Genomic DNA, 25,009 nt, shown 5'->3' on the forward strand with positions numbered 1-25,009 from the left:
CAAGTTTTTCGAAAAAAGTGTAAAGTAACTTTTTGTTCTATTTTTAAAATTCTTCACTTTGATCCAAGTTTCATTCAACTCGGCCAAGAATTAAGGAAGTTATGGCAATTTCGGTGTTGGATCCGAAAAAAAAAATCATATTTTTGCCTATAACTTGGAAACTTTCAAGTTTTTCGAAAAAAGTGTAAAGTAACTTTTTGTTTTATTTTTAAAATTCTTCACTTTAATCCAAGTTTCATTTAAATCGGCCAAGAAATAAGGAAGTTATGGCATTTTTGGTGTTGGATCCAAAAAAAAAAATCACATTTTTGCCTATAACTTGGAAACTTTCAAGTTTTTCGAAAAAAGTGTAAAGTAACTTTTTGTTCTATTTTTAAAATTCTTCACTTTAATCCAAGTTTCATTTAAATCGGCCAAGAATTAAGGAAGTTATGGCAATTTTGGTGTTGGATCCGAAAAAAAAAATCACATTTTTGCCTATAACTTGGAAACTTTCAAGTTTTTCGAAAAAAGTGTAAAGTAACTTTTTGTTCTATTTTTAAAATTCTTCACTTTAATCCAAGTTTCATTTAAATCGGCCAAGAATTAAGGAAGTTATGGCATTTTTGGTGTTGGATCCAAAAAAAAATATCACATTTTGGCCTATAACTTGGAAACTTTCAAGTTTTTCGAAAAAAGTGTAAAGTAACTTTTTGTTTTATTTTTAAAATTCTTCACTTTGATCCAAGTTTCATTCAACTCGGCCAAGAATTAAGGAAGTTATGGCATTTTTGGTGTTGGATCCAAAAAAAAAAATCACATTTTTGCCTATAACTTGGAAACTTTCAAGTTTTTCGAAAAAAGTGTAAAGTAACTTTTTGTTCTATTTTTAAAATTATTCACTTTGATCCAAGTTTCATTCAACTCGGCCAAGAATTAAGGAAGTTATGGCATTTTTGGTGTTGGATCCAAAAAAAAATATCACATTTTTGCCTATAACTTGGAAACTTTCAAGTTTTTCGAAAAAAGTGTAAAGTAACTTTTTGTTCTATTTTTAAAATTCTTCACTTTAATCCAAGTTTCATTTAAATCGGCCAAGAAATAAGGAAGTTATGGCATTTTTGGTGTTGGATCCAAAAAAAAAAATCACATTTTGGCCTATAACTTGGAAACTTTCAAGTTTTTCGAAAAAAGTGTAAAGTAACTTTTTGTTTTATTTTTAAAATTCTTCACTTTGATCCAAGTTTCATTCAACTCGGCCAAGAATTAAGGAAGTTATGGCAATTTTGGTGTTGGATCCGAAAAAAAAAATCATATTTTTGCCTATAACTTGGAAACTTTCAAGTTTTTCGAAAAAAGTGTAAAGTAACTTTTTGTTTTATTTTTAAAATTCTTCACTTTAATCCAAGTTTCATTTAAATCGGCCAAGAAATAAGGAAGTTATGGCATTTTTGGTGTTGGATCCAAAAAAAAAAATCACATTTTTGCCTATAACTTGGAAACTTTCAAGTTTTTCGAAAAAAGTGTAAAGTAACTTTTTGTTCTATTTTTAAAATTCTTCACTTTAATCCAAGTTTCATTTAAATCGGCCAAGAATTAAGGAAGTTATGGCATTTTTGGTGTTGGATCCAAAAAAAAATATCACATTTTTGCCTATAACTTGGAAACTTTCAAGTTTTTCGAAAAAAGTGTAAAGTAACTTTTTGTTTTATTTTTAAAATTCTTCACTTTGATCCAAGTTTCATTCAACTCGGCCAAGAATTAAGGAAGTTATGGCATTTTTGGTGTTGGATCCAAAAAAAAAAATCACATTTTTGCCTATAACTTGGAAACTTTCAAGTTTTTCGAAAAAAGTGTAAAGTAACTTTTTGTTCTATTTTTAAAATTCTTCACTTTAATCCAAGTTTCATTTAAATCGGCCAAGAATTAAGGAAGTTATGGCATTTTTGGTGTTGGATCCAAAAAAAAATATCACATTTTTGCCTATAACTTGGAAACTTTCAAGTTTTTCGAAAAAAGTGTAAAGTAACTTTTTGTTTTATTTTTAAAATTCTTCACTTTGATCCAAGTTTCATTCAACTCGGCCAAGAATTAAGGAAGTTATGGCATTTTTGGTGTTGGATCCAAAAAAAAAAATCACATTTTTGCCTATAACTTGGAAACTTTCAAGTTTTTCGAAAAAAGTGTAAAGTAACTTTTTGTTCTATTTTTAAAATTCTTCACTTTAATCCAAGTTTCATTTAAATCGGCCAAGAATTAAGGAAGTTATGGCATTTTTGGTGTTGGATCCAAAAAAAAATATCACATTTTTGCCTATAACTTGGAAACTTTCAAGTTTTTCGAAAAAAGTGTAAAGTAACTTTTTGTTTTATTTTTAAAATTCTTCACTTTGATCCAAGTTTCATTCAACTCGGCCAAGAATTAAGGAAGTTATGGCATTTTTGGTGTTGGATCCAAAAAAAAAAATCACATTTTTGCCTATAACTTGGAAACTTTCAAGTTTTTCGAAAAAAGTGTAAAGTAACTTTTTGTTCTATTTTTAAAATTCTTCACTTTGATCCAAGTTTCATTCAACTCGGCCAAGAATTAAGGAAGTTATGGCATTTTTGGTGTTGGATCCAAAAAAAAATATCACATTTTTGCCTATAACTTGGAAACTTTCAAGTTTTTCGAAAAAAGTGTAAAGTAACTTTTTGTTCTATTTTTAAAATTCTTCACTTTAATCCAAGTTTCATTTAAATCGGCCAAGAAATAAGGAAGTTATGGCATTTTTGGTGTTGGATCCAAAAAAAAAAATCACATTTTTGCCTATAACTTGGAAACTTTCAAGTTTTTCGAAAAAAGTGTAAAGTAACTTTTTGTTCTATTTTTAAAATTCTTCACTTTGATCCAAGTTTCATTCAACTCGGCCAAGAATTAAGGAAGTTATGGCAATTTTGGTGTTGGATCCGAAAAAAAAAATCATATTTTTGCCTATAACTTGGAAACTTTCAAGTTTTTCGAAAAAAGTGTAAAGTAACTTTTTGTTTTATTTTTAAAATTCTTCACTTTAATCCAAGTTTCATTTAAATCGGCCAAGAAATAAGGAAGTTATGGCATTTTTGGTGTTGGATCCAAAAAAAAAAATCACATTTTTGCCTATAACTTGGAAACTTTCAAGTTTTTCGAAAAAAGTGTAAAGTAACTTTTTGTTCTATTTTTAAAATTCTTCACTTTAATCCAAGTTTCATTTAAATCGGCCAAGAATTAAGGAAGTTATGGCATTTTTGGTGTTGGATCCAAAAAAAAATATCACATTTTTGCCTATAACTTGGAAACTTTCAAGTTTTTCGAAAAAAGTGTAAAGTAACTTTTTGTTTTATTTTTAAAATTCTTCACTTTAATCCAAGTTTCATTTAAATCGGCCAAGAAATAAGGAAGTTATGGCATTTTTGGTGTTGGATCCAAAAAAAAAAATCACATTTTTGCCTATAACTTGGAAACTTTCAAGTTTTTCGAAAAAAGTGTAAAGTAACTTTTTGTTCTATTTTTAAAATTCTTCACTTTAATCCAAGTTTCATTTAAATCGGCCAAGAATTAAGGAAGTTATGGCATTTTTGGTGTTGGATCCAAAAAAAAATATCACATTTTTGCCTATAACTTGGAAACTTTCAAGTTTTTCGAAAAAAGTGTAAAGTAACTTTTTGTTTTATTTTTAAAATTCTTCACTTTGATCCAAGTTTCATTCAACTCGGCCAAGAATTAAGGAAGTTATGGCATTTTTGGTGTTGGATCCAAAAAAAAAAATCACATTTTTGCCTATAACTTGGAAACTTTCAAGTTTTTCGAAAAAAGTGTAAAGTAACTTTTTGTTCTATTTTTAAAATTCTTCACTTTAATCCAAGTTTCATTTAAATCGGCCAAGAAATAAGGAAGTTATGGCATTTTTGGTGTTGGATCCAAAAAAAAAAATCACATTTTTGCCTATAACTTGGAAACTTTCAAGTTTTTCGAAAAAAGTGTAAAGTAACTTTTTGTTCTATTTTTAAAATTCTTCACTTTAATCCAAGTTTCATTTAAATCGGCCAAGAAATAAGGAAGTTATGGCATTTTTGGTGTTGGATCCAAAAAAAAAAATCACATTTTTGCCTATAACTTGGAAACTTTCAAGTTTTTCGAAAAAAGTGTAAAGTAACTTTTTGTTTTATTTTTAAAATTCTTCACTTTGATCCAAGTTTCATTCAACTCGGCCAAGAATTAAGGAAGTTATGGCATTTTTGGTGTTGGATCCAAAAAAAAAAATCACATTTTTGCCTATAACTTGGAAACTTTCAAGTTTTTCGAAAAAAGTGTAAAGTAACTTTTTGTTCTATTTTTAAAATTCTTCACTTTAATCCAAGTTTCATTTAAATCGGCCAAGCAATAAGGAAGTTATGGCATTTTTGGTGTTGGATCCAAAAAAAAAAATCACATTTTTGCCTATAACTTGGAAACTTTCAAGTTTTTCGAAAAAAGTGTAAAGTAACTTTTTGTTTTATTTTTAAAATTCTTCACTTTGATCCAAGTTTCATTCAACTCGGCCAAGAATTAAGGAAGTTATGGCATTTTTGGTGTTGGATCCAAAAAAAAAAATCACATTTTTGCCTATAACTTGGAAACTTTCAAGTTTTTCGAAAAAAGTGTAAAGTAACTTTTTGTTCTATTTTTAAAATTCTTCACTTTAATCCAAGTTTCATTTAAATCGGCCAAGCAATAAGGAAGTTATGGCATTTTTGGTGTTGGATCCAAAAAAAAAAATCACATTTTTGCCTATAACTTGGAAACTTTCAAGTTTTTCGAAAAAAGTGTAAAGTAACTTTTTGTTTTATTTTTAAAATTCTTCACTTTGATCCAAGTTTCATTCAACTCGGCCAAGAATTAAGGAAGTTATCGCATTTTTGGTGTTGGATCCAAAAAAAAAAATCACATTTTTGCCTATAACTTGGAAACTTTCAAGTTTTTCGAAAAAAGTGTAAAGTAACTTTTTGTTCTATTTTTAAAATTCTTCACTTTGATCCAAGTTTCATTCAACTCGGCCAAGAATTAAGGAAGTTATGGCATTTTTGGTGTTGGATCCAAAAAAAAAATCACATTTTTGCCTATAACTTGGAAACTTTCAAGTTTTTCGAAAAAAGTGTAAAGTAACTTTTTGTTTTATTTTTAAAATTCTTCATTTTGATCCAAGTTTCATTCAACTCGGCCAAGAATTAAGGAAGTTATGGCATTTTTGGTGTTGGATCCAAAAAAAAAAATCACATTTTTGCCTATAACTTGGAAACTTTCAAGTTTTTCGAAAAAAGTGTAAAGTAACTTTTTGTTTTATTTTTAAAATTCTTCACTTTGATCCAAGTTTCATTTAAATCGGCCAAGAATTAAGGAAGTTATGGCATTTTTGGTGTTGGATCCAAAAAAAAAAATCACATTTTTGCCTATAACTTGGAAACTTTCAAGTTTTTCGAAAAAAGTGTAAAGTAACTTTTTGTTTTATTTTTAAAATTCTTCACTTTGATCCAAGTTTCATTCAACTCGGCCAAGAATTAAGGAAGTTATCGCATTTTTGGTGTTGGATCCAAAAAAAAAAATCACATTTTTGCCTATAACTTGGAAACTTTCAAGTTTTTCGAAAAAAGTGTAAAGTAACTTTTTGTTTTATTTTTAAAATTCTTCACTTTGATCCAAGTTTCATTCAACTCGGCCAAGAATTAAGGAAGTTATGGCATTTTTGGTGTTGGATCCAAAAAAAAAATCACATTTTTGCCTATAACTTGGAAACTTTCAAGTTTTTCGAAAAAAGTGTAAAGTAACTTTTTGTTCTATTTTTAAAATTCTTCACTTTGATCCAAGTTTCATTCAACTCGGCCAAGAATTAAGGAAGTTATGGCAATTTCGGTGTTGGATCCGAACAAAAAAATCACATTTTTGCCTATAACTTGGAAACTTTCAAGTTTTTCGAAAAAAGTGTAAAGTAACTTTTTGTTCTATTTTTAAAATTCTTCACTTTGATCCAAGTTTCATTCAACTCGGCCAAGAATTAAGGAAGTTATGGCATTTTTGGTGTTGGATCCAAAAAAAAAAATCACATTTTTGCCTATAACTTGGAAACTTTCAAGTTTTTCGAAAAAAGTGTAAAGTAACTTTTTGTTCTATTTTTAAAATTCTTCACTTTAATCCAAGTTTCATTTAAATCGGCCAAGAATTAAGGAAGTTATGGCAATTTTGGTGTTGGATCCGAAAAAAAAAATCATATTTTTGCCTATAACTTGGAAACTTTCAAGTTTTTCGAAAAAAGTGTAAAGTAACTTTTTGTTCTATTTTTAAAATTCTTCACTTTGATCCAAGTTTCATTCAACTCGGCCAAGAATTAAGGAAGTTATGGCAATTTCGGTGTTGGATCCGAAAAAAAAAATCATATTTTTGCCTATAACTTGGAAACTTTCAAGTTTTTCGAAAAAAGTGTAAAGTAACTTTTTGTTTTATTTTTAAAATTCTTCACTTTAATCCAAGTTTCATTTAAATCGGCCAAGAAATAAGGAAGTTATGGCATTTTTGGTGTTGGATCCAAAAAAAAAAATCACATTTTTGCCTATAACTTGGAAACTTTCAAGTTTTTCGAAAAAAGTGTAAAGTAACTTTTTGTTCTATTTTTAAAATTCTTCACTTTAATCCAAGTTTCATTTAAATCGGCCAAGAATTAAGGAAGTTATGGCAATTTTGGTGTTGGATCCGAAAAAAAAAATCACATTTTTGCCTATAACTTGGAAACTTTCAAGTTTTTCGAAAAAAGTGTAAAGTAACTTTTTGTTTTATTTTTAAAATTCTTCACTTTGATCCAAGTTTCATTCAACTCGGCCAAGAATTAAGGAAGTTATGGCATTTTTGGTGTTGGATCCAAAAAAAAAAATCACATTTTTGCCTATAACTTGGAAACTTTCAAGTTTTTCGAAAAAAGTGTAAAGTAACTTTTTGTTCTATTTTTAAAATTCTTCACTTTGATCCAAGTTTCATTCAACTCGGCCAAGAATTAAGGAAGTTATGGCATTTTTGGTGTTGGATCCAAAAAAAAAAATCACATTTTTGCCTATAACTTGGAAACTTTCAAGTTTTTCGAAAAAAGTGTAAAGTAACTTTTTGTTCTATTTTTAAAATTCTTCACTTTAATCCAAGTTTCATTTAAATCGGCCAAGAATTAAGGAAGTTATGGCATTTTTGGTGTTGGATCCGAAAAAAAATATCACATTTTTGCCTATAACTTGGAAACTTTCAAGTTTTTCGAAAAAAGTGTAAAGTAACTTTTTGTTCTATTTTTAAAATTCTTCACTTTGATCCAAGTTTCATTCAACTCGGCCAAGAATTAAGGAAGTTATCGCATTTTTGGTGTTGGATCCAAAAAAAAAAATCACATTTTTGCCTATAACTTGGAAACTTTCAAGTTTTTCGAAAAAAGTGTAAAGTAACTTTTTGTTCTATTTTTAAAATTCTTCACTTTGATCTAAGTTTCATTCAACTCGGCCAAGAATTAAGGAAGTTATGGCATTTTTGGTGTTGGATCCAAAAAAAAAAATCACATTTTTGCCTATAACTTGGAAACTTTCAAGTTTTTCGAAAAAAGTGTAAAGTAACTTTTTGTTTTATTTTTAAAATTCTTCACTTTGATCCAAGTTTCATTCAACTCGGCCAAGAATTAAGGAAGTTATGGCATTTTTGGTGTTGGATCCAAAAAAAAAATCACATTTTTGCCTATAACTTGGAAACTTTCAAGTTTTTCGAAAAAAGTGTAAAGTAACTTTTTGTTTTATTTTTAAAATTCTTCATTTTGATCCAAGTTTCATTCAACTCGGCCAAGAATTAAGGAAGTTATGGCATTTTTGGTGTTGGATCCAAAAAAAAAAATCACATTTTTGCCTATAACTTGGAAACTTTCAAGTTTTTCGAAAAAAGTGTAAAGTAACTTTTTGTTTTATTTTTAAAATTCTTCACTTTGATCCAAGTTTCATTTAAATCGGCCAAGAATTAAGGAAGTTATGGCATTTTTGGTGTTGGATCCAAAAAAAAAAATCACATTTTTGCCTATAACTTGGAAACTTTCAAGTTTTTCGAAAAAAGTGTAAAGTAACTTTTTGTTTTATTTTTAAAATTCTTCACTTTGATCCAAGTTTCATTCAACTCGGCCAAGAATTAAGGAAGTTATCGCATTTTTGGTGTTGGATCCAAAAAAAAAAATCACATTTTTGCCTATAACTTGGAAACTTTCAAGTTTTTCGAAAAAAGTGTAAAGTAACTTTTTGTTTTATTTTTAAAATTCTTCACTTTGATCCAAGTTTCATTCAACTCGGCCAAGAATTAAGGAAGTTATGGCATTTTTGGTGTTGGATCCGAAAAAAAAAATCATATTTTTGCCTATAACTTGGAAACTTTCGAGTTTTTCGAAAAAAGTGTAAAGTAACTTTTTGTTTTATTTTTAAAATTCTTCACTTTGATCCAAGTTTCATTCAACTCGGCCAAGAATTAAGGAAGTTATGGCATTTTTGGTGTTGGATCCAAAAAAAAAAATCACATTTTTGCCTATAACTTGGAAACTTTCAAGTTTTTCGAAAAAAGTGTAAAGTAACTTTTTGTTCTATTTTTAAAATTCTTCACTTTAATCCAAGTTTCATTTAAATCGGCCAAGAATTAAGGAAGTTATGGCAATTTTGGTGTTGGATCCGAAAAAAAAAATCATATTTTTGCCTATAACTTGGAAACTTTCAAGTTTTTCGAAAAAAGTGTAAAGTAACTTTTTGTTCTATTTTTAAAATTCTTCACTTTGATCCAAGTTTCATTCAACTCGGCCAAGAATTAAGGAAGTTATCGCATTTTTGGTGTTGGATCCAAAAAAAAAAATCACATTTTTGCCTATAACTTGGAAACTTTCAAGTTTTTCGAAAAAAGTGTAAAGTAACTTTTTGTTCTATTTTTAAAATTCTTCACTTTGATCTAAGTTTCATTCAACTCGGCCAAGAATTAAGGAAGTTATGGCATTTTTGGTGTTGGATCCAAAAAAAAAAATCACATTTTTGCCTATAACTTGGAAACTTTCAAGTTTTTCGAAAAAAGTGTAAAGTAACTTTTTGTTTTATTTTTAAAATTCTTCACTTTGATCCAAGTTTCATTCAACTCGGCCAAGAATTAAGGAAGTTATGGCATTTTTGGTGTTGGATCCAAAAAAAAAATCACATTTTTGCCTATAACTTGGAAACTTTCAAGTTTTTCGAAAAAAGTGTAAAGTAACTTTTTGTTTTATTTTTAAAATTCTTCATTTTGATCCAAGTTTCATTCAACTCGGCCAAGAATTAAGGAAGTTATGGCATTTTTGGTGTTGGATCCAAAAAAAAAAATCACATTTTTGCCTATAACTTGGAAACTTTCAAGTTTTTCGAAAAAAGTGTAAAGTAACTTTTTGTTTTATTTTTAAAATTCTTCACTTTGATCCAAGTTTCATTTAAATCGGCCAAGAATTAAGGAAGTTATGGCATTTTTGGTGTTGGATCCAAAAAAAAAAATCACATTTTTGCCTATAACTTGGAAACTTTCAAGTTTTTCGAAAAAAGTGTAAAGTAACTTTTTGTTTTATTTTTAAAATTCTTCACTTTGATCCAAGTTTCATTCAACTCGGCCAAGAATTAAGGAAGTTATCGCATTTTTGGTGTTGGATCCAAAAAAAAAAATCACATTTTTGCCTATAACTTGGAAACTTTCAAGTTTTTCGAAAAAAGTGTAAAGTAACTTTTTGTTTTATTTTTAAAATTCTTCACTTTGATCCAAGTTTCATTCAACTCGGCCAAGAATTAAGGAAGTTATGGCATTTTTGGTGTTGGATCCGAAAAAAAAAATCATATTTTTGCCTATAACTTGGAAACTTTCGAGTTTTTCGAAAAAAGTGTAAAGTAACTTTTTGTTTTATTTTTAAAATTCTTCACTTTGATCCAAGTTTCATTCAACTCGGCCAAGAATTAAGGAAGTTATGGCATTTTTGGTGTTGGATCCAAAAAAAAAAATCACATTTTTGCCTATAACTTGGAAACTTTCAAGTTTTTCGAAAAAAGTGTAAAGTAACTTTTTGTTCTATTTTTAAAATTCTTCACTTTAATCCAAGTTTCATTTAAATCGGCCAAGAATTAAGGAAGTTATGGCAATTTTGGTGTTGGATCCGAAAAAAAAAATCATATTTTTGCCTATAACTTGGAAACTTTCAAGTTTTTCGAAAAAAGTGTAAAGTAACTTTTTGTTTTATTTTTAAAATTCTTCACTTTGATCCAAGTTTCATTCAACTCGGCCAAGAATTAAGGAAGTTATGGCATTTTTGGTGTTGGATCCAAAAAAAAAATCACATTTTTGCCTATAACTTGGAAACTTTCAAGTTTTTCGAAAAAAGTGTAAAGTAACTTTTTGTTCTATTTTTAAAATTCTTCACTTTGATCCAAGTTTCATTCAACTCGGCCAAGAATTAAGGAAGTTATGGCAATTTCGGTGTTGGATCCGAAAAAAAAAAATCATATTTTTGCCTATAACTTGGAAACTTTCAAGTTTTTCGAAAAAAGTGTAAAGTAACTTTTTGTTCTATTTTTAAAATTCTTCACTTTGATCCAAGTTTCATTCAACTCGGCCAAGAATTAAGGAAGTTATGGCATTTTTGGTGTTGGATCCAAAAAAAAATATCACATTTTTGCCTATAACTTGGAAACTTTCAAGTTTTTCGAAAAAAGTGTAAAGTAACTTTTTGTTCTATTTTTAAAATTCTTCACTTTAATCCAAGTTTCATTTAAATCGGCCAAGAAATAAGGAAGTTATGGCATTTTTGGTGTTGGATCCAAAAAAAAAAATCACATTTTTGCCTATAACTTGGAAACTTTCAAGTTTTTCGAAAAAAGTGTAAAGTAACTTTTTGTTCTATTTTTAAAATTCTTCACTTTGATCCAAGTTTCATTCAACTCGGCCAAGAATTAAGGAAGTTATGGCAATTTTGGTGTTGGATCCGAAAAAAAAAATCATATTTTTGCCTATAACTTGGAAACTTTCAAGTTTTTCGAAAAAAGTGTAAAGTAACTTTTTGTTTTATTTTTAAAATTCTTCACTTTAATCCAAGTTTCATTTAAATCGGCCAAGAAATAAGGAAGTTATGGCATTTTTGGTGTTGGATCCAAAAAAAAAAATCACATTTTTGCCTATAACTTGGAAACTTTCAAGTTTTTCGAAAAAAGTGTAAAGTAACTTTTTGTTCTATTTTTAAAATTCTTCACTTTGATCCAAGTTTCATTCAACTCGGCCAAGAATTAAGGAAGTTATGGCAATTTCGGTGTTGGATCCGAAAAAAAAAATCATATTTTTGCCTATAACTTGGAAACTTTCAAGTTTTTCGAAAAAAGTGTAAAGTAACTTTTTGTTTTATTTTTAAAATTCTTCACTTTAATCCAAGTTTCATTTAAATCGGCCAAGAAATAAGGAAGTTATGGCATTTTTGGTGTTGGATCCAAAAAAAAAAATCACATTTTTGCCTATAACTTGGAAACTTTCAAGTTTTTCGAAAAAAGTGTAAAGTAACTTTTTGTTCTATTTTTAAAATTCTTCACTTTAATCCAAGTTTCATTTAAATCGGCCAAGAATTAAGGAAGTTATGGCAATTTTGGTGTTGGATCCAAAAAAAAATATCACATTTTTGCCTATAACTTGGAAACTTTCAAGTTTTTCGAAAAAAGTGTAAAGTAACTTTTTGTTCTATTTTTAAAATTCTTCACTTTAATCCAAGTTTCATTTAAATCGGCCAAGAAATAAGGAAGTTATGGCATTTTTGGTGTTGGATCCAAAAAAAAATCATATTTTTGCCTATAACTTGGAAACTTTCAAGTTTTTCGAAAAAAGTGTAAAGTAACTTTTTGTTTTATTTTTAAAATTCTTCACTTTAATCCAAGTTTCATTTAAATCGGCCAAGAAATAAGGAAGTTATGGCATTTTTGGTGTTGGATCCAAAAAAAAAAATCACATTTTTGCCTATAACTTGGAAACTTTCAAGTTTTTCGAAAAAAGTGTAAAGTAACTTTTTGTTCTATTTTTAAAATTCTTCACTTTGATCCAAGTTTCATTCAACTCGGCCAAGAATTAAGGAAGTTATGGCAATTTTGGTGTTGGATCCGAAAAAAAAAATCATATTTTTGCCTATAACTTGGAAACTTTCAAGTTTTTCGAAAAAAGTGTAAAGTAACTTTTTGTTTTATTTTTAAAATTCTTCACTTTAATCCAAGTTTCATTTAAATCGGCCAAGAAATAAGGAAGTTATGGCATTTTTGGTGTTGGATCCAAAAAAAAAAATCACATTTTTGCCTATAACTTGGAAACTTTCAAGTTTTTCGAAAAAAGTGTAAAGTAACTTTTTGTTCTATTTTTAAAATTCTTCACTTTGATCCAAGTTTCATTCAACTCGGCCAAGAATTAAGGAAGTTATGGCAATTTTGGTGTTGGATCCGAAAAAAAAAATCATATTTTTGCCTATAACTTGGAAACTTTCAAGTTTTTCGAAAAAAGTGTAAAGTAACTTTTTGTTTTATTTTTAAAATTCTTCACTTTAATCCAAGTTTCATTTAAATCGGCCAAGAAATAAGGAAGTTATGGCATTTTTGGTGTTGGATCCAAAAAAAAAAATCACATTTTTGCCTATAACTTGGAAACTTTCAAGTTTTTCGAAAAAAGTGTAAAGTAACTTTTTGTTCTATTTTTAAAATTCTTCACTTTAATCCAAGTTTCATTTAAATCGGCCAAGAATTAAGGAAGTTATGGCAATTTTGGTGTTGGATCCGAAAAAAAAAATCATATTTTTGCCTATAACTTGGAAACTTTCAAGTTTTTCGAAAAAAGTGTAAAGTAACTTTTTGTTTTATTTTTAAAATTCTTCACTTTGATCCAAGTTTCATTCAACTCGGCCAAGAATTAAGGAAGTTATGGCATTTTTGGTGTTGGATCCAAAAAAAAAAATCACATTTTTGCCTATAACTTGGAAACTTTCAAGTTTTTCGAAAAAAGTGTAAAGTAACTTTTTGTTCTATTTTTAAAATTCTTCACTTTAATCCAAGTTTCATTTAAATCGGCCAAGAATTAAGGAAGTTATGGCATTTTTGGTGTTGGATCCAAAAAAAAATATCACATTTTTGCCTATAACTTGGAAACTTTCAAGTTTTTCGAAAAAAGTGTAAAGTAACTTTTTGTTTTATTTTTAAAATTCTTCACTTTGATCCAAGTTTCATTCAACTCGGCCAAGAATTAAGGAAGTTATGGCATTTTTGGTGTTGGATCCAAAAAAAAAATCACATTTTTGCCTATAACTTGGAAACTTTCAAGTTTTTCGAAAAAAGTGTAAAGTAACTTTTTGTTCTATTTTTAAAATTCTTCACTTTGATCCAAGTTTCATTCAACTCGGGTAAGAATTAAGGAAGTTATGGCAATTTCGGTGTTGGATCCGAAAAAAAAAATCATATTTTTGCCTATAACTTGGAAACTTTCAAGTTTTTCGAAAAAAGTGTAAAGTAACTTTTTGTTTTATTTTTAAAATTCTTCACTTTAATCCAAGTTTCATTTAAATCGGCCAAGAATTAAGGAAGTTATGGCATTTTTGGTGTTGGATCCAAAAAAAAAAATCACATTTTTGCCTATAACTTGGAAACTTTCAAGTTTTTCGAAAAAAGTGTAAAGTAACTTTTTGTTTTATTTTTAAAATTCTTCACTTTAATCCAAGTTTCATTTAAATCGGCCAAGAAATAAGGAAGTTATGGCATTTTTGGTGTTGGATCCAAAAAAAAAAATCACATTTTTGCCTATAACTTGGAAACTTTCAAGTTTTTCGAAAAAAGTGTAAAGTAACTTTTTGTTTTATTTTTAAAATTCTTCACTTTGATCCAAGTTTCATTCAACTCGGCCAAGAATTAAGGAAGTTATCGCATTTTTGGTGTTGGATCCAAAAAAAAAAATCACATTTTTGCCTATAACTTGGAAACTTTCAAGTTTTTCGAAAAAAGTGTAAAGTAACTTTTTGTTTTATTTTTAAAATTCTTCACTTTAATCCAAGTTTCATTTAAATCGGCCAAGAAATAAGGAAGTTATGGCATTTTTGGTGTTGGATCCAAAAAAAAAAATCACATTTTTGCCTATAACTTGGAAACTTTCAAGTTTTTCGAAAAAAGTGTAAAGTAACTTTTTGTTTTATTTTTAAAATTCTTCACTTTGATCCAAGTTTCATTCAACTCGGCCAAGAATTAAGGAAGTTATCGCATTTTTGGTGTTGGATCCAAAAAAAAAAATCACATTTTTGCCTATAACTTGGAAACTTTCAAGTTTTTCGAAAAAAGTGTAAAGTAACTTTTTGTTCTATTTTTAAAATTCTTCACTTTAATCCAAGTTTCATTTAAATCGGCCAAGAAATAAGGAAGTTATGGCATTTTTGGTGTTGGATCCAAAAAAAAAAATCACATTTTTGCCTATAACTTGGAAACTTTCAAGTTTTTCGAAAAAAGTGTAAAGTAACTTTTTGTTTTATTTTTAAAATTCTTCACTTTGATCCAAGTTTCATTCAACTCGGCCAAGAATTAAGGAAGTTATCGCATTTTTGGTGTTGGATCCAAAAAAAAAAATCACATTTTTGCCTATAACTTGGAAACTTTCAAGTTTTTCGAAAAAAGTGTAAAGTAACTTTTTGTTCTATTTTTAAAATTCTTCACTTTGATCCAAGTTTCATTCAACTCGGCCAAGAATTAAGGAAGTTATGGCAATTTCGGTGTTGGATCCGAAAAAAAAAATCATATTTTTGCCTATAACTTGGAAACTTTCGAGTTTTTCGAAAAAAGTGTAAAGTAACTTTTTGTTTTATTTTTAAAATTCTTCACTTTGATCCAAGTTTCATTTAAATCGGCCAAGAATTAAGGAAGTTATGGCATTTTTGGTGTTGGATCCAAAAAAAAAAATCACATTTTTGCCTATAACTTGGAAACTTTCAAGTTTTTCGAAAAAAGTGTAAAGTAACTTTTTGTTTTATTTTTAAAATTCTTCACTTTGATCCAAGTTTCATTCAACTCGGCCAAGAATTAAGGAAGTTATCGCATTTTTGGTGTTGGATCCAAAAAAAAAAATCACATTTTTGCCTATAACTTGGAAACTTTCAAGTTTTTCGAAAAAAGTGTAAAGTAACTTTTTGTTCTATTTTTAAAATTCTTCACTTTGATCCAAGTTTCATTCAACTCGGCCAAGAATTAAGGAAGTTATGGCAATTTCGGTGTTGGATCCGAAAAAAAAAATCATATTTTTGCCTATAACTTGGAAACTTTCGAGTTTTTCGAAAAAAGTGTAAAGTAACTTTTTGTTTTATTTTTAAAATTCTTCACTTTGATCCAAGTTTCATTTAAATCGGCCAAGAATTAAGGAAGTTATGGCATTTTTGGTGTTGGATCCAAAAAAAAAAATCACATTTTTGCCTATAACTTGGAAACTTTCAAGTTTTTCGAAAAAAGTGTAAAGTAACTTTTTGTTTTATTTTTAAAATTCTTCACTTTGATCCAAGTTTCATTCAACTCGGCCAAGAATTAAGGAAGTTATCGCATTTTTGGTGTTGGATCCAAAAAAAAAAAATCACATTTTTGCCTATAACTTGGAAACTTTCAAGTTTTTCGAAAAAAGTGTAAAGTAACTTTTTGTTCTATTTTTAAAATTCTTCACTTTAATCCAAGTTTCATTTAAATCGGCCAAGAAATAAGGAAGTTATGGCATTTTTGGTGTTGGATCCAAAAAAAAAAATCACATTTTTGCCTATAACTTGGAAACTTTCAAGTTTTTCGAAAAAAGTGTAAAGTAACTTTTTGTTTTATTTTTAAAATTCTTCACTTTGATCCAAGTTTCATTCAACTCGGCCAAGAATTAAGGAAGTTATCGCATTTTTGGTGTTGGATCCAAAAAAAAAAATCACATTTTTGCCTATAACTTGGAAACTTTCAAGTTTTTCGAAAAAAGTGTAAAGTAACTTTTTGTTCTATTTTTAAAATTCTTCACTTTGATCCAAGTTTCATTCAACTCGGCCAAGAATTAAGGAAGTTATGGCAATTTCGGTGTTGGATCCGAAAAAAAAAATCATATTTTTGCCTATAACTTGGAAACTTTCGAGTTTTTCGAAAAAAGTGTAAAGTAACTTTTTGTTCTATTTTTAAAATTCTTCACTTTAATCCAAGTTTCATTTAAATCGGCCAAGAATTAAGGAAGTTATGGCAATTTTGGTGTTGGATCCGAAAAAAAAAATCATATTTTTGCCTATAACTTGGAAACTTTCAAGTTTTTCGAAAAAAGTGTAAAGTAACTTTTTGTTTTATTTTTAAAATTCTTCACTTTGATCCAAGTTTCATTCAACTCGGCCAAGAATTAAGGAAGTTATGGCATTTTTGGTGTTGGATCCAAAAAAAAAATCACATTTTTGCCTATAACTTGGAAACTTTCAAGTTTTTCGAAAAAAGTGTAAAGTAACTTTTTGTTTTATTTTTAAAATTCTTCACTTTGATCCAAGTTTCATTTAAATCGGCCAAGAATTAAGGAAGTTATGGCATTTTTGGTGTTGGATCCAAAAAAAAAATCACATTTTTGCCTATAACTTGGAAACTTTCAAGTTTTTCGAAAAAAGTGTAAAGTAACTTTTTGTTTTATTTTTAAAATTCTTCACTTTGATCCAAGTTTCATTCAACTCGGCCAAGAATTAAGGAAGTTATCGCATTTTTGGTGTTGGATCAAAAAAAAAAAAATCACATTTTTGCCTATAACTTGGAAACTTTCAAGTTTTTCGAAAAAAGTGTAAAGTAACTTTTTGTTCTATTTTTAAAATTCTTCACTTTGATCGAAGTTTCATTCAACTCGGCCAAGAATTAAGGAAGTTATGGCAATTTCGGTGTTGGATCCGAAAAAAAAAATCATATTTTTGCCTATAACTTGGAAACTTTCGAGTTTTTCGAAAAAAGTGTAAAGTAACTTTTTGTTTTATTTTTAAAATTCTTCACTTTGATCCAAGTTTCATTTAAATCGGCCAAGAATTAAGGAAGTTATGGCATTTTTGGTGTTGGATCCAAAAAAAAAAATCACATTTTTGCCTATAACTTGGAAACTTTCAAGTTTTTCGAAAAAAGTGTAAAGTAACTTTTTGTTTTATTTTTAAAATTCTTCACTTTGATCCAAGTTTCATTCAACTCGGCCAAGAATTAAGGAAGTTATCGCATTTTTGGTGTTGGATCCAAAAAAAAAAATCACATTTTTGCCTATAACTTGGAAACTTTCAAGTTTTTCGAAAAAAGTGTAAAGTAACTTTTTGTTTTATTTTTAAAATTCTTCACTTTGATCCAAGTTTCATTCAACTCGGCCAAGAATTAAGGAAGTTATGGCATTTTTGGTGTTGGATCCAAAAAAAAAATCACATTTTTGCCTATAACTTGGAAACTTTCAAGTTTTTCGAAAAAAGTGTAAAGTAACTTTTTGTTTTATTTTTAAAATTCTTCACTTTGATCCAAGTTTCATTTAAATCGGCCAAGAATTAAGGAAGTTATGGCATTTTTGGTGTTGGATCCAAAAAAAAAATCACATTTTTGCCTATAACTTGGAAACTTTCAAGTTTTTCGAAAAAAGTGTAAAGTAACTTTTTGTTTTATTTTTAAAATTCTTCACTTTGATCCAAGTTTCATTCAACTCGGCCAAGAATTAAGGAAGTTATCGCATTTTTGGTGTTGGATCCAAAAAAAAAAATCACATTTTTGCCTATAACTTGGAAACTTTCAAGTTTTTCGAAAAAAGTGTAAAGTAACTTTTTGTTCTATCTTTAAAATTCTTCACTTTGATCTAAGTTTCATTCAACTCGGCCAAGAATTAAGGAAGTTATGGCATTTTTGGTGTTGGATCCAAAAAAAAAAATCACATTTTTGCCTATAACTTGGAAACTTTCAAGTTTTTCGAAAAAAGTGTAAAGTAACTTTTTGTTTTATTTTTAAAATTCTTCACTTTGATCCAAGTTTCATTCAACTCGGCCAAGAATTAAGGAAGTTATCGCATTTTTGGTGTTGGATCCAAAAAAAAAAATCACATTTTTGCCTATAACTTGGAAACTTTCAAGTTTTTCGAAAAAAGTGTAAAGTAACTTTTTGTTTTATTTTTAAAATTCTTCACTTTGATCCAAGTTTCATTCAACTCGGCCAAGAATTAAGGAAGTTATGGCATTTTTGGTGTTGGATCCAAAAAAAAAATCACATTTTTGCCTATAACTTGGAAACTTTAAAGTTTTTCGAAAAAAGTGTAAAGTAACTTTTTGTTTTATTTTTAAAATTCTTCATTTTGATCCAAGTTTCATTCAACTCGGCCAAGAATTAAGGAAGTTATGGCATTTTTGGTGTTGGATCCAAAAAAAAAAATCACATTTTTGCCTATAACTTGGAAACTTTCAAGTTTTTCGAAAAAAGTGTAAAGTAACTTTTTGTTTTATTTTTAAAATTCTTCACTTTGATCCAAGTTTCATTTAAATCGGCCAAGAATTAAGGAAGTTATGGCATTTTTGGTGTTGGATCCAAAAAAAAAAATCACATTTTTGCCTATAACTTGGAAACTTTCGAGTTTTTCGAAAAAAGTGTAAAGTAACTTTTTGTTTTATTTTTAAAATTCTTCACTTTGATCCAAGTTTCATTTAAATCGGCCAAGAATTAAGGAAGTTATGGCATTTTTGGTGTTGGATCCAAAAAAAAAAATCACATTTTTGCCTATAACTTGGAAACTTTCGAGTTTTTCGAAAAAAGTGTAAAGTAACTTTTTGTTTTATTTTTAAAATTCTTCACTTTGATCCAAGTTTCATTCAACTCGGCCAAGAATTAAGGAAGTTATGGCATTTTTGGTGTTGGATCCAAAAAAAAAAATCACATTTTTGCCTATAACTTGGAAACTTTCAAGTTTTTCGAAAAAAGTGTAAAGTAACTTTTTGTTCTATTTTTAAAATTCTTCACTTTGATCCAAGTTTCATTCAACTCGGCCAAGAATTAAGGAAGTTATCGCATTTTTGGTGTTGGATCCAAAAAAAAAATCACATTTTTGCCTATAACTTGGAAACTTTCAAGTTTTTCGAAAAAAGTGTAAAGTAACTTTTTGTTTTATTTTTAAAATTCTTCACTTTGATCCAAGTTTCATTTAAATCGGCCAAGAATTAAGGAAGTTATGGCATTTTTGGTGTTGGATCCAAAAAAAAAATCACATTTTTGCCTATAACTTGGAAACTTTCAAGTTTTTCGAAAAAAGTGTAAAGTAACTTTTTGTTTTATTTTTAAAATTCTTCACTTTGATCCAAGTTTCATTCAACTCGGCCAAGAATTAAGGAAGTTATCGCATTTTTGGTGTTGGATCCAAAAAAAAAAATCACATTTTTGCCTATAACTTGGAAACTTTCAAGTTTTTCGAAAAAAGTGTAAAGTAACTTTTTGTTCTATCTTTAAAATTCTTCACTTTGATCTAAGTTTCATTCAACTCGGCCAAGAATTAAGGAAGTTATGGCATTTTTGGTGTTGGATCCAAAAAAAAAAATCACATTTTTGCCTATAACTTGGAAACTTTCAAGTTTTTCGAAAAAAGTGTAAAGTAACTTTTTGTTTTATTTTTAAAATTCTTCACTTTGATCCAAGTTTCATTCAACTCGGCCAAGAATTAAGGAAGTTATCGCATTTTTGGTGTTGGATCCAAAAAAAAAAATCACATTTTTGCCTATAACTTGGAAACTTTCAAGTTTTTCGAAAAAAGTGTAAAGTAACTTTTTGTTTTATTTTTAAAATTCTTCACTTTGATCCAAGTTTCATTCAACTCGGCCAAGAATTAAGGAAGTTATGGCATTTTTGGTGTTGGATCCAAAAAAAAAATCACATTTTTGCCTATAACTTGGAAACTTTCAAGTTTTTCGAAAAAAGTGTAAAGTAACTTTTTGTTTTATTTTTAAAATTCTTCATTTTGATCCAAGTTTCATTCAACTCGGCCAAGAATTAAGGAAGTTATGGCATTTTTGGTGTTGGATCCAAAAAAAAAAATCACATTTTTGCCTATAACTTGGAAACTTTCAAGTTTTTCGAAAAAAGTGTAAAGTAACTTTTTGTTTTATTTTTAAAATTCTTCACTTTGATCCAAGTTTCATTTAAATCGGCCAAGAATTAAGGAAGTTATGGCATTTTTGGTGTTGGATCCAAAAAAAAAAATCACATTTTTGCCTATAACTTGGAAACTTTCGAGTTTTTCGAAAAAAGTGTAAAGTAACTTTTTGTTTTATTTTTAAAATTCTTCACTTTGATCCAAGTTTCATTTAAATCGGCCAAGAATTAAGGAAGTTATGGCATTTTTGGTGTTGGATCCAAAAAAAAAAATCACATTTTTGCCTATAACTTGGAAACTTTCGAGTTTTTCGAAAAAAGTGTAAAGTAACTTTTTGTTTTATTTTTAAAATTCTTCACTTTGATCCAAGTTTCATTCAACTCGGCCAAGAATTAAGGAAGTTATGGCATTTTTGGTGTTGGATCCAAAAAAAAAAATCACATTTTTGCCTATAACTTGGAAACTTTCAAGTTTTTCGAAAAAAGTGTAAAGTAACTTTTTGTTCTATTTTTAAAATTCTTCACTTTGATCCAAGTTTCATTCAACTCGGCCAAGAATTAAGGAAGTTATCGCATTTTTGGTGTTGGATCCAAAAAAAAAATCACATTTTTGCCTATAACTTGGAAACTTTCAAGTTTTTCGAAAAAAGTGTAAAGTAACTTTTTGTTTTATTTTTAAAATTCTTCACTTTGATCCAAGTTTCATTCAACTCGGCCAAGAATTAAGGAAGTTATGGCATTTTTGGTGTTGGATCCAAAAAAAAAAATCACATTTTTGCCTATAACTTGGAAACTTTCAAGTTTTTCGAAAAAAGTGTAAAGTAACTTTTTGTTTTATTTTTAAAATTCTTCACTTTGATCCAAGTTTCATTCAACTCGGCCAAGAATTAAGGAAGTTATCGCATTTTTGGTGTTGGATCCAAAAAAAAAAATCATATTTTTGCCTATAACTTGGAAACTTTCAAGTTTTTCGAAAAAAGTGTAAAGTAACTTTTTGTTCTATTTTTAAAATTCTTCACTTTGATCCAAGTTTCATTCAACTCGGCCAAGAATTAAGGAAGTTATGGTATTTTTGGTGTTGGATCCAAAAAAAAAATCACATTTTTGCCTATAACTTGGAAACTTTCAAGTTTTTCGAAAAAAGTGTAAAGTAACTTTTTGTTCTATTTTTAAAACTCTTCACTTTAATCCAAGTTTCATTAAAATCGACCCGAAATTGACCGACTTATCCCAATTTGCCCAATAAAAACTTAATTAAAAAATTAATTAATAAATTTATTAAAAAAGTCCGAATTGCGTATCGGCATCCTCCCCACCCACCTGAGCTACGACGCCCCTTGGCCGGTAAGGAAGGTCCCCTTGAGGTGCACCCCCCACTTCGTGACTTACCACCTGGAAACGAAGACTTACTGCCTGGTCACCAGTTTGGCGGAACCCTCCCAGACGTACTACCGATTCAACGGGGAGGACAAGGAACTCACCCTCGAGGACAAGGGCGAAAAGTGATTTTCCCACTCTCTTTATCAAAAACCGTCTTTTGTCTAAAATTCGATTGTTTTCAAGGTTCCCTTACCCCCTGCAGGAGAGTTTCAGTCTCTGTCTCTTCTCTCCCGTCTCTTGGGACGTCATTCCCAACACGAAAATCGACCTTGACGAGTGGGAGCACGTCACGTGTCTCAGGAACGTCGCTCTGGAATACGAGGGAGCCAGGTCCGGACTTAAGGGCTACATCGCGGTGGGGACTAACTATAATTACGGGGAGGATATTACGTCACGGGGCAGGGTAAGGGGAGAGAGAGAGCGAGAGAGAGGGAGGTTGTTTGTCGAATGTTTTTTCTTTTAGATTTTGATTTATGACATTATCGAGGTGGTTCCGGAACCGGGGCAACCTTTGACCAAAAATAAGTTTAAGGAGATTTACGCCAAGGAGCAAAAAGGGCCCGTGACGGCCCTGTCGCAGGTCAAAGGATTCCTGGTGTCTGCTGTGGGGCAGAAGGTGCTTTGATCCCCCCCCCCCTCGTTTATTCGGGTTAAAAGTTGTTTTTTGTTTTTTGTAGATCTACATTTGGCAACTGAAAGACAACGATTTAATTGGGATCGCTTTTATAGACACCCAGATCTATACCCATCAGATTTTAACGATTAAAAATTTGATTTTAATCGGGGATGTTTACCAGTCGGTCTCGCTGTTGAGGTTCCAGGAGGAGTACCGGACCCTATCGATGGTTTCCAGAGTGAGTGTTTTCTCTTGTCAAACTTGTGAACAAAAAAAAAAAAACAATTGATAACCGTAGGACCTGCGGGCCTGCGAAGTCTACTCCATCGAGTACATGATCGATAACGCGAACATGGGCTTCTTGATGTCCGATCGCGAGAAAAACTTGACGATCTGCATGTACCAACCGGAATCGAGGGAGTCGCTGGGGGGTCAGAAACTGATCAGAAAAGCGGATTTCCACCTGGGGCAGGCGGTCACCACGTTTTTCCGCATCAGGTGCAAACTGGGCGAACTGGGTGACGAGAAGCGACATTTGAGTGGGGCGGATCGTCGACAAATCACCATGTTCGGTAAGAGAGAGAGAGAGACGGAGACGTGGCAGTTGTTTTCATTCGTTCGTTTGTTTTTTTTTTTTTTGTTAATTCGTAGCCACCCTCGATGGGGGTTTGGGTTACGTCATGCCCGTGGCGGAGAAGACGTATCGCCGCCTGTTGATGTTGCAGAACGTGCTGGTGAGTCACGGGGCCCACGTGGCCGGACTGAATCCGAAGAGTTTCCGGACTTTCAAGAGTTTCCGGAAAATGTTGTCGAATCCGGCGCGCAGCATCATCGACGGCGAGCTCGTGTGGAATTTTATGCAACTGTCGATTTCCGAGAAGATTGAGGTTAGTTTCACCTCGTTTGTTTTTCTTTTTTGTTTTAAAATGTTTTTTCACGTGACGCAGATCTCGAAGAAAATCGGCACCAAACTGGAGGAGCTGCAGGAGGATCTTGGCGACATTCAAAAGTTGGCCAACCATTTTTAGGTTATTTTATGTAAATAAATAAAAACTTACTGGTACTGATATGTTATTATGGTTCTTTAATTATTTTAGGTTTTTTGAATGGGGCCTTTACTGGTGCACAAAACGATGTGTGATACTTTTTTTTAGGGCAAGTAGTTTTGGAGTTAGGTCCACTTGAATGGTATTTAAAAAAATGGAAATTTAACTGTAAGGTATAAATTTTTTAATACTGTTGAAAATGTCCTTTTACTTAGAAAATATTGATTTTTTTGATTTTTTTATAAATACATTAATTGTTTGAAATTAAAAAACCTTTAATATAAAGTAGTTTTCGTGAAAATCGGTTGAAAATTAAGGAAGATATGGCGGAATTACACTGTCTCGGAAAAATAGTCTTAATTTTTTCTTAACTCAGAAACTATTGAATTTCTGGAAATTTTTATAGATACATTTTTTGTTTGAAATTAAATTTCCTTCCTTATGATCCAGTTTTCATGGAAATCGGTTGGAAATTAATGGAATTATGGTGAAATTCCACTCTGTTCTGTAAATCTTTTCTTCATTATTTTTTTACTTGGAAACTATTGGAATTATGGAATTTTTTATAGATACATTTTTTGTTTGGACTTAAATTCTCTTTCTTTTGATCCAATTTCCAAGGAAATCGGTTGGAAATTAGGGAAATTATGAAGGATTTTCTGTTTGTCCCCGGATAATTTTATTAATTTAACTCTAGCTTGGAAACTATTGAATTAATGGAAATTTTTATAGATACATTTCTTGTTTGGAATTAAATTCTCTTTCTTATGATCCAATTTCCAAGGAAATCGGTTGGAAATTAGGGAAATTATGAAGGATTTTCTGTTTGTCCCCGGATAATTTTATTAATTTAACTCTAGCTTGGAAACTGTTGAATTAATGGAAATTTTTATAGATACATTTTTTGTTTGGACTTAAATTCTCTTTCTTATGATCCAATTTCCAAGGAAATCGGTTGGAAATTAGGAAAATTATGAAGGATTTTCTGTTTGTCCCCGGATAATTTTATTAATTTTCCTCTAGCTTGGAAACTATTGAATTTCTGGAAATTTTTATAGATACATTTTTTGTTTGGAATTAAATTTCCTTCCTTTTGATCCAGTTTTCATGGAAATCGGTTGGAAATTAATGGAATTATGGCGAAATTCCACTCTGTCCCGGAAATCTTGACTACATTATTTTTTCACTTGGAAACTATTGGAATAATGGAATTTTTGATAGATACATTTTTTGTTTGGAATTAAATTGCCTTCCTTATGATCCAATTTTCATGGAAATCGGTTGGAAATTATTGGAATTATGACGAAATTCCACTCTGTCCCGGAAATCTTGACTACATTATTTTTTCACTTGGAAACTATTGGAATAATGGAATTTTTGATAGATACATTTTTTGTTTGGAATTAAATTGCCTTCCTTATGATCCAATTTTCATGGAAATCGGTTGGAAATTATTGGAATTATGGAATTTTTGATAGATACATTTTTTGTTTGGAATTCAATTTCCTTTTTTATGATCCAATTTTCATGGAAATCGGTTGGAAATTATTGGAATTATGTCAAAATTCCACTCTGTCCCGGAAATTTTTCCTTCATTATTTTTTTACTTGGAAACTATTGGAATTCTGGAATTTTTGATAGATACATTTTTTGTTTGGAATTCAATTTCCTTTCTTATGATCCAATTTTCATGGAAATCGGTTGGAAATTAATGGAATTATGGCGAAATTCTACTCTGTTCCGGAAATTTTTACTTCATTATTTTTTTACTTGGAAACTATTGGAATAATGGAATTTTTTATAGATACATTTTTTGTTTGGAA

At 29.6% G+C, this 25,009-nt stretch overlaps 1 protein-coding gene across 1 annotated transcript in view; it reads left to right on the forward strand.

Moving 5' to 3' along the window:
• LOC126747283 (cleavage and polyadenylation specificity factor subunit 1) overlaps positions 1-23,471 on the forward strand; it is a 155,517-nt gene extending 132,046 nt beyond the window's left edge. Inside the window, 8 exon segments of the mRNA XM_050455813.1 lie at positions 21,432-21,646; positions 21,708-21,927; positions 21,988-22,140; positions 22,202-22,378; positions 22,439-22,712; positions 22,792-23,027; positions 23,088-23,178; positions 23,238-23,471. Coding sequence (XP_050311770.1) covers positions 21,432-21,646; positions 21,708-21,927; positions 21,988-22,140; positions 22,202-22,378; positions 22,439-22,712; positions 22,792-23,027; positions 23,088-23,168 — 1,356 coding nt within the window. The 3' untranslated portion in view covers positions 23,169-23,178; positions 23,238-23,471.
• The last annotated feature ends 1,538 nt before the right edge of the window (positions 23,472-25,009 follow it).

This window comes from Anthonomus grandis, chromosome 19 (assembly GCF_022605725.1).
Source record: "Anthonomus grandis grandis chromosome 19, icAntGran1.3, whole genome shotgun sequence".
Lineage (NCBI taxonomy): Eukaryota > Metazoa > Arthropoda > Insecta > Coleoptera > Curculionidae > Anthonomus > Anthonomus grandis.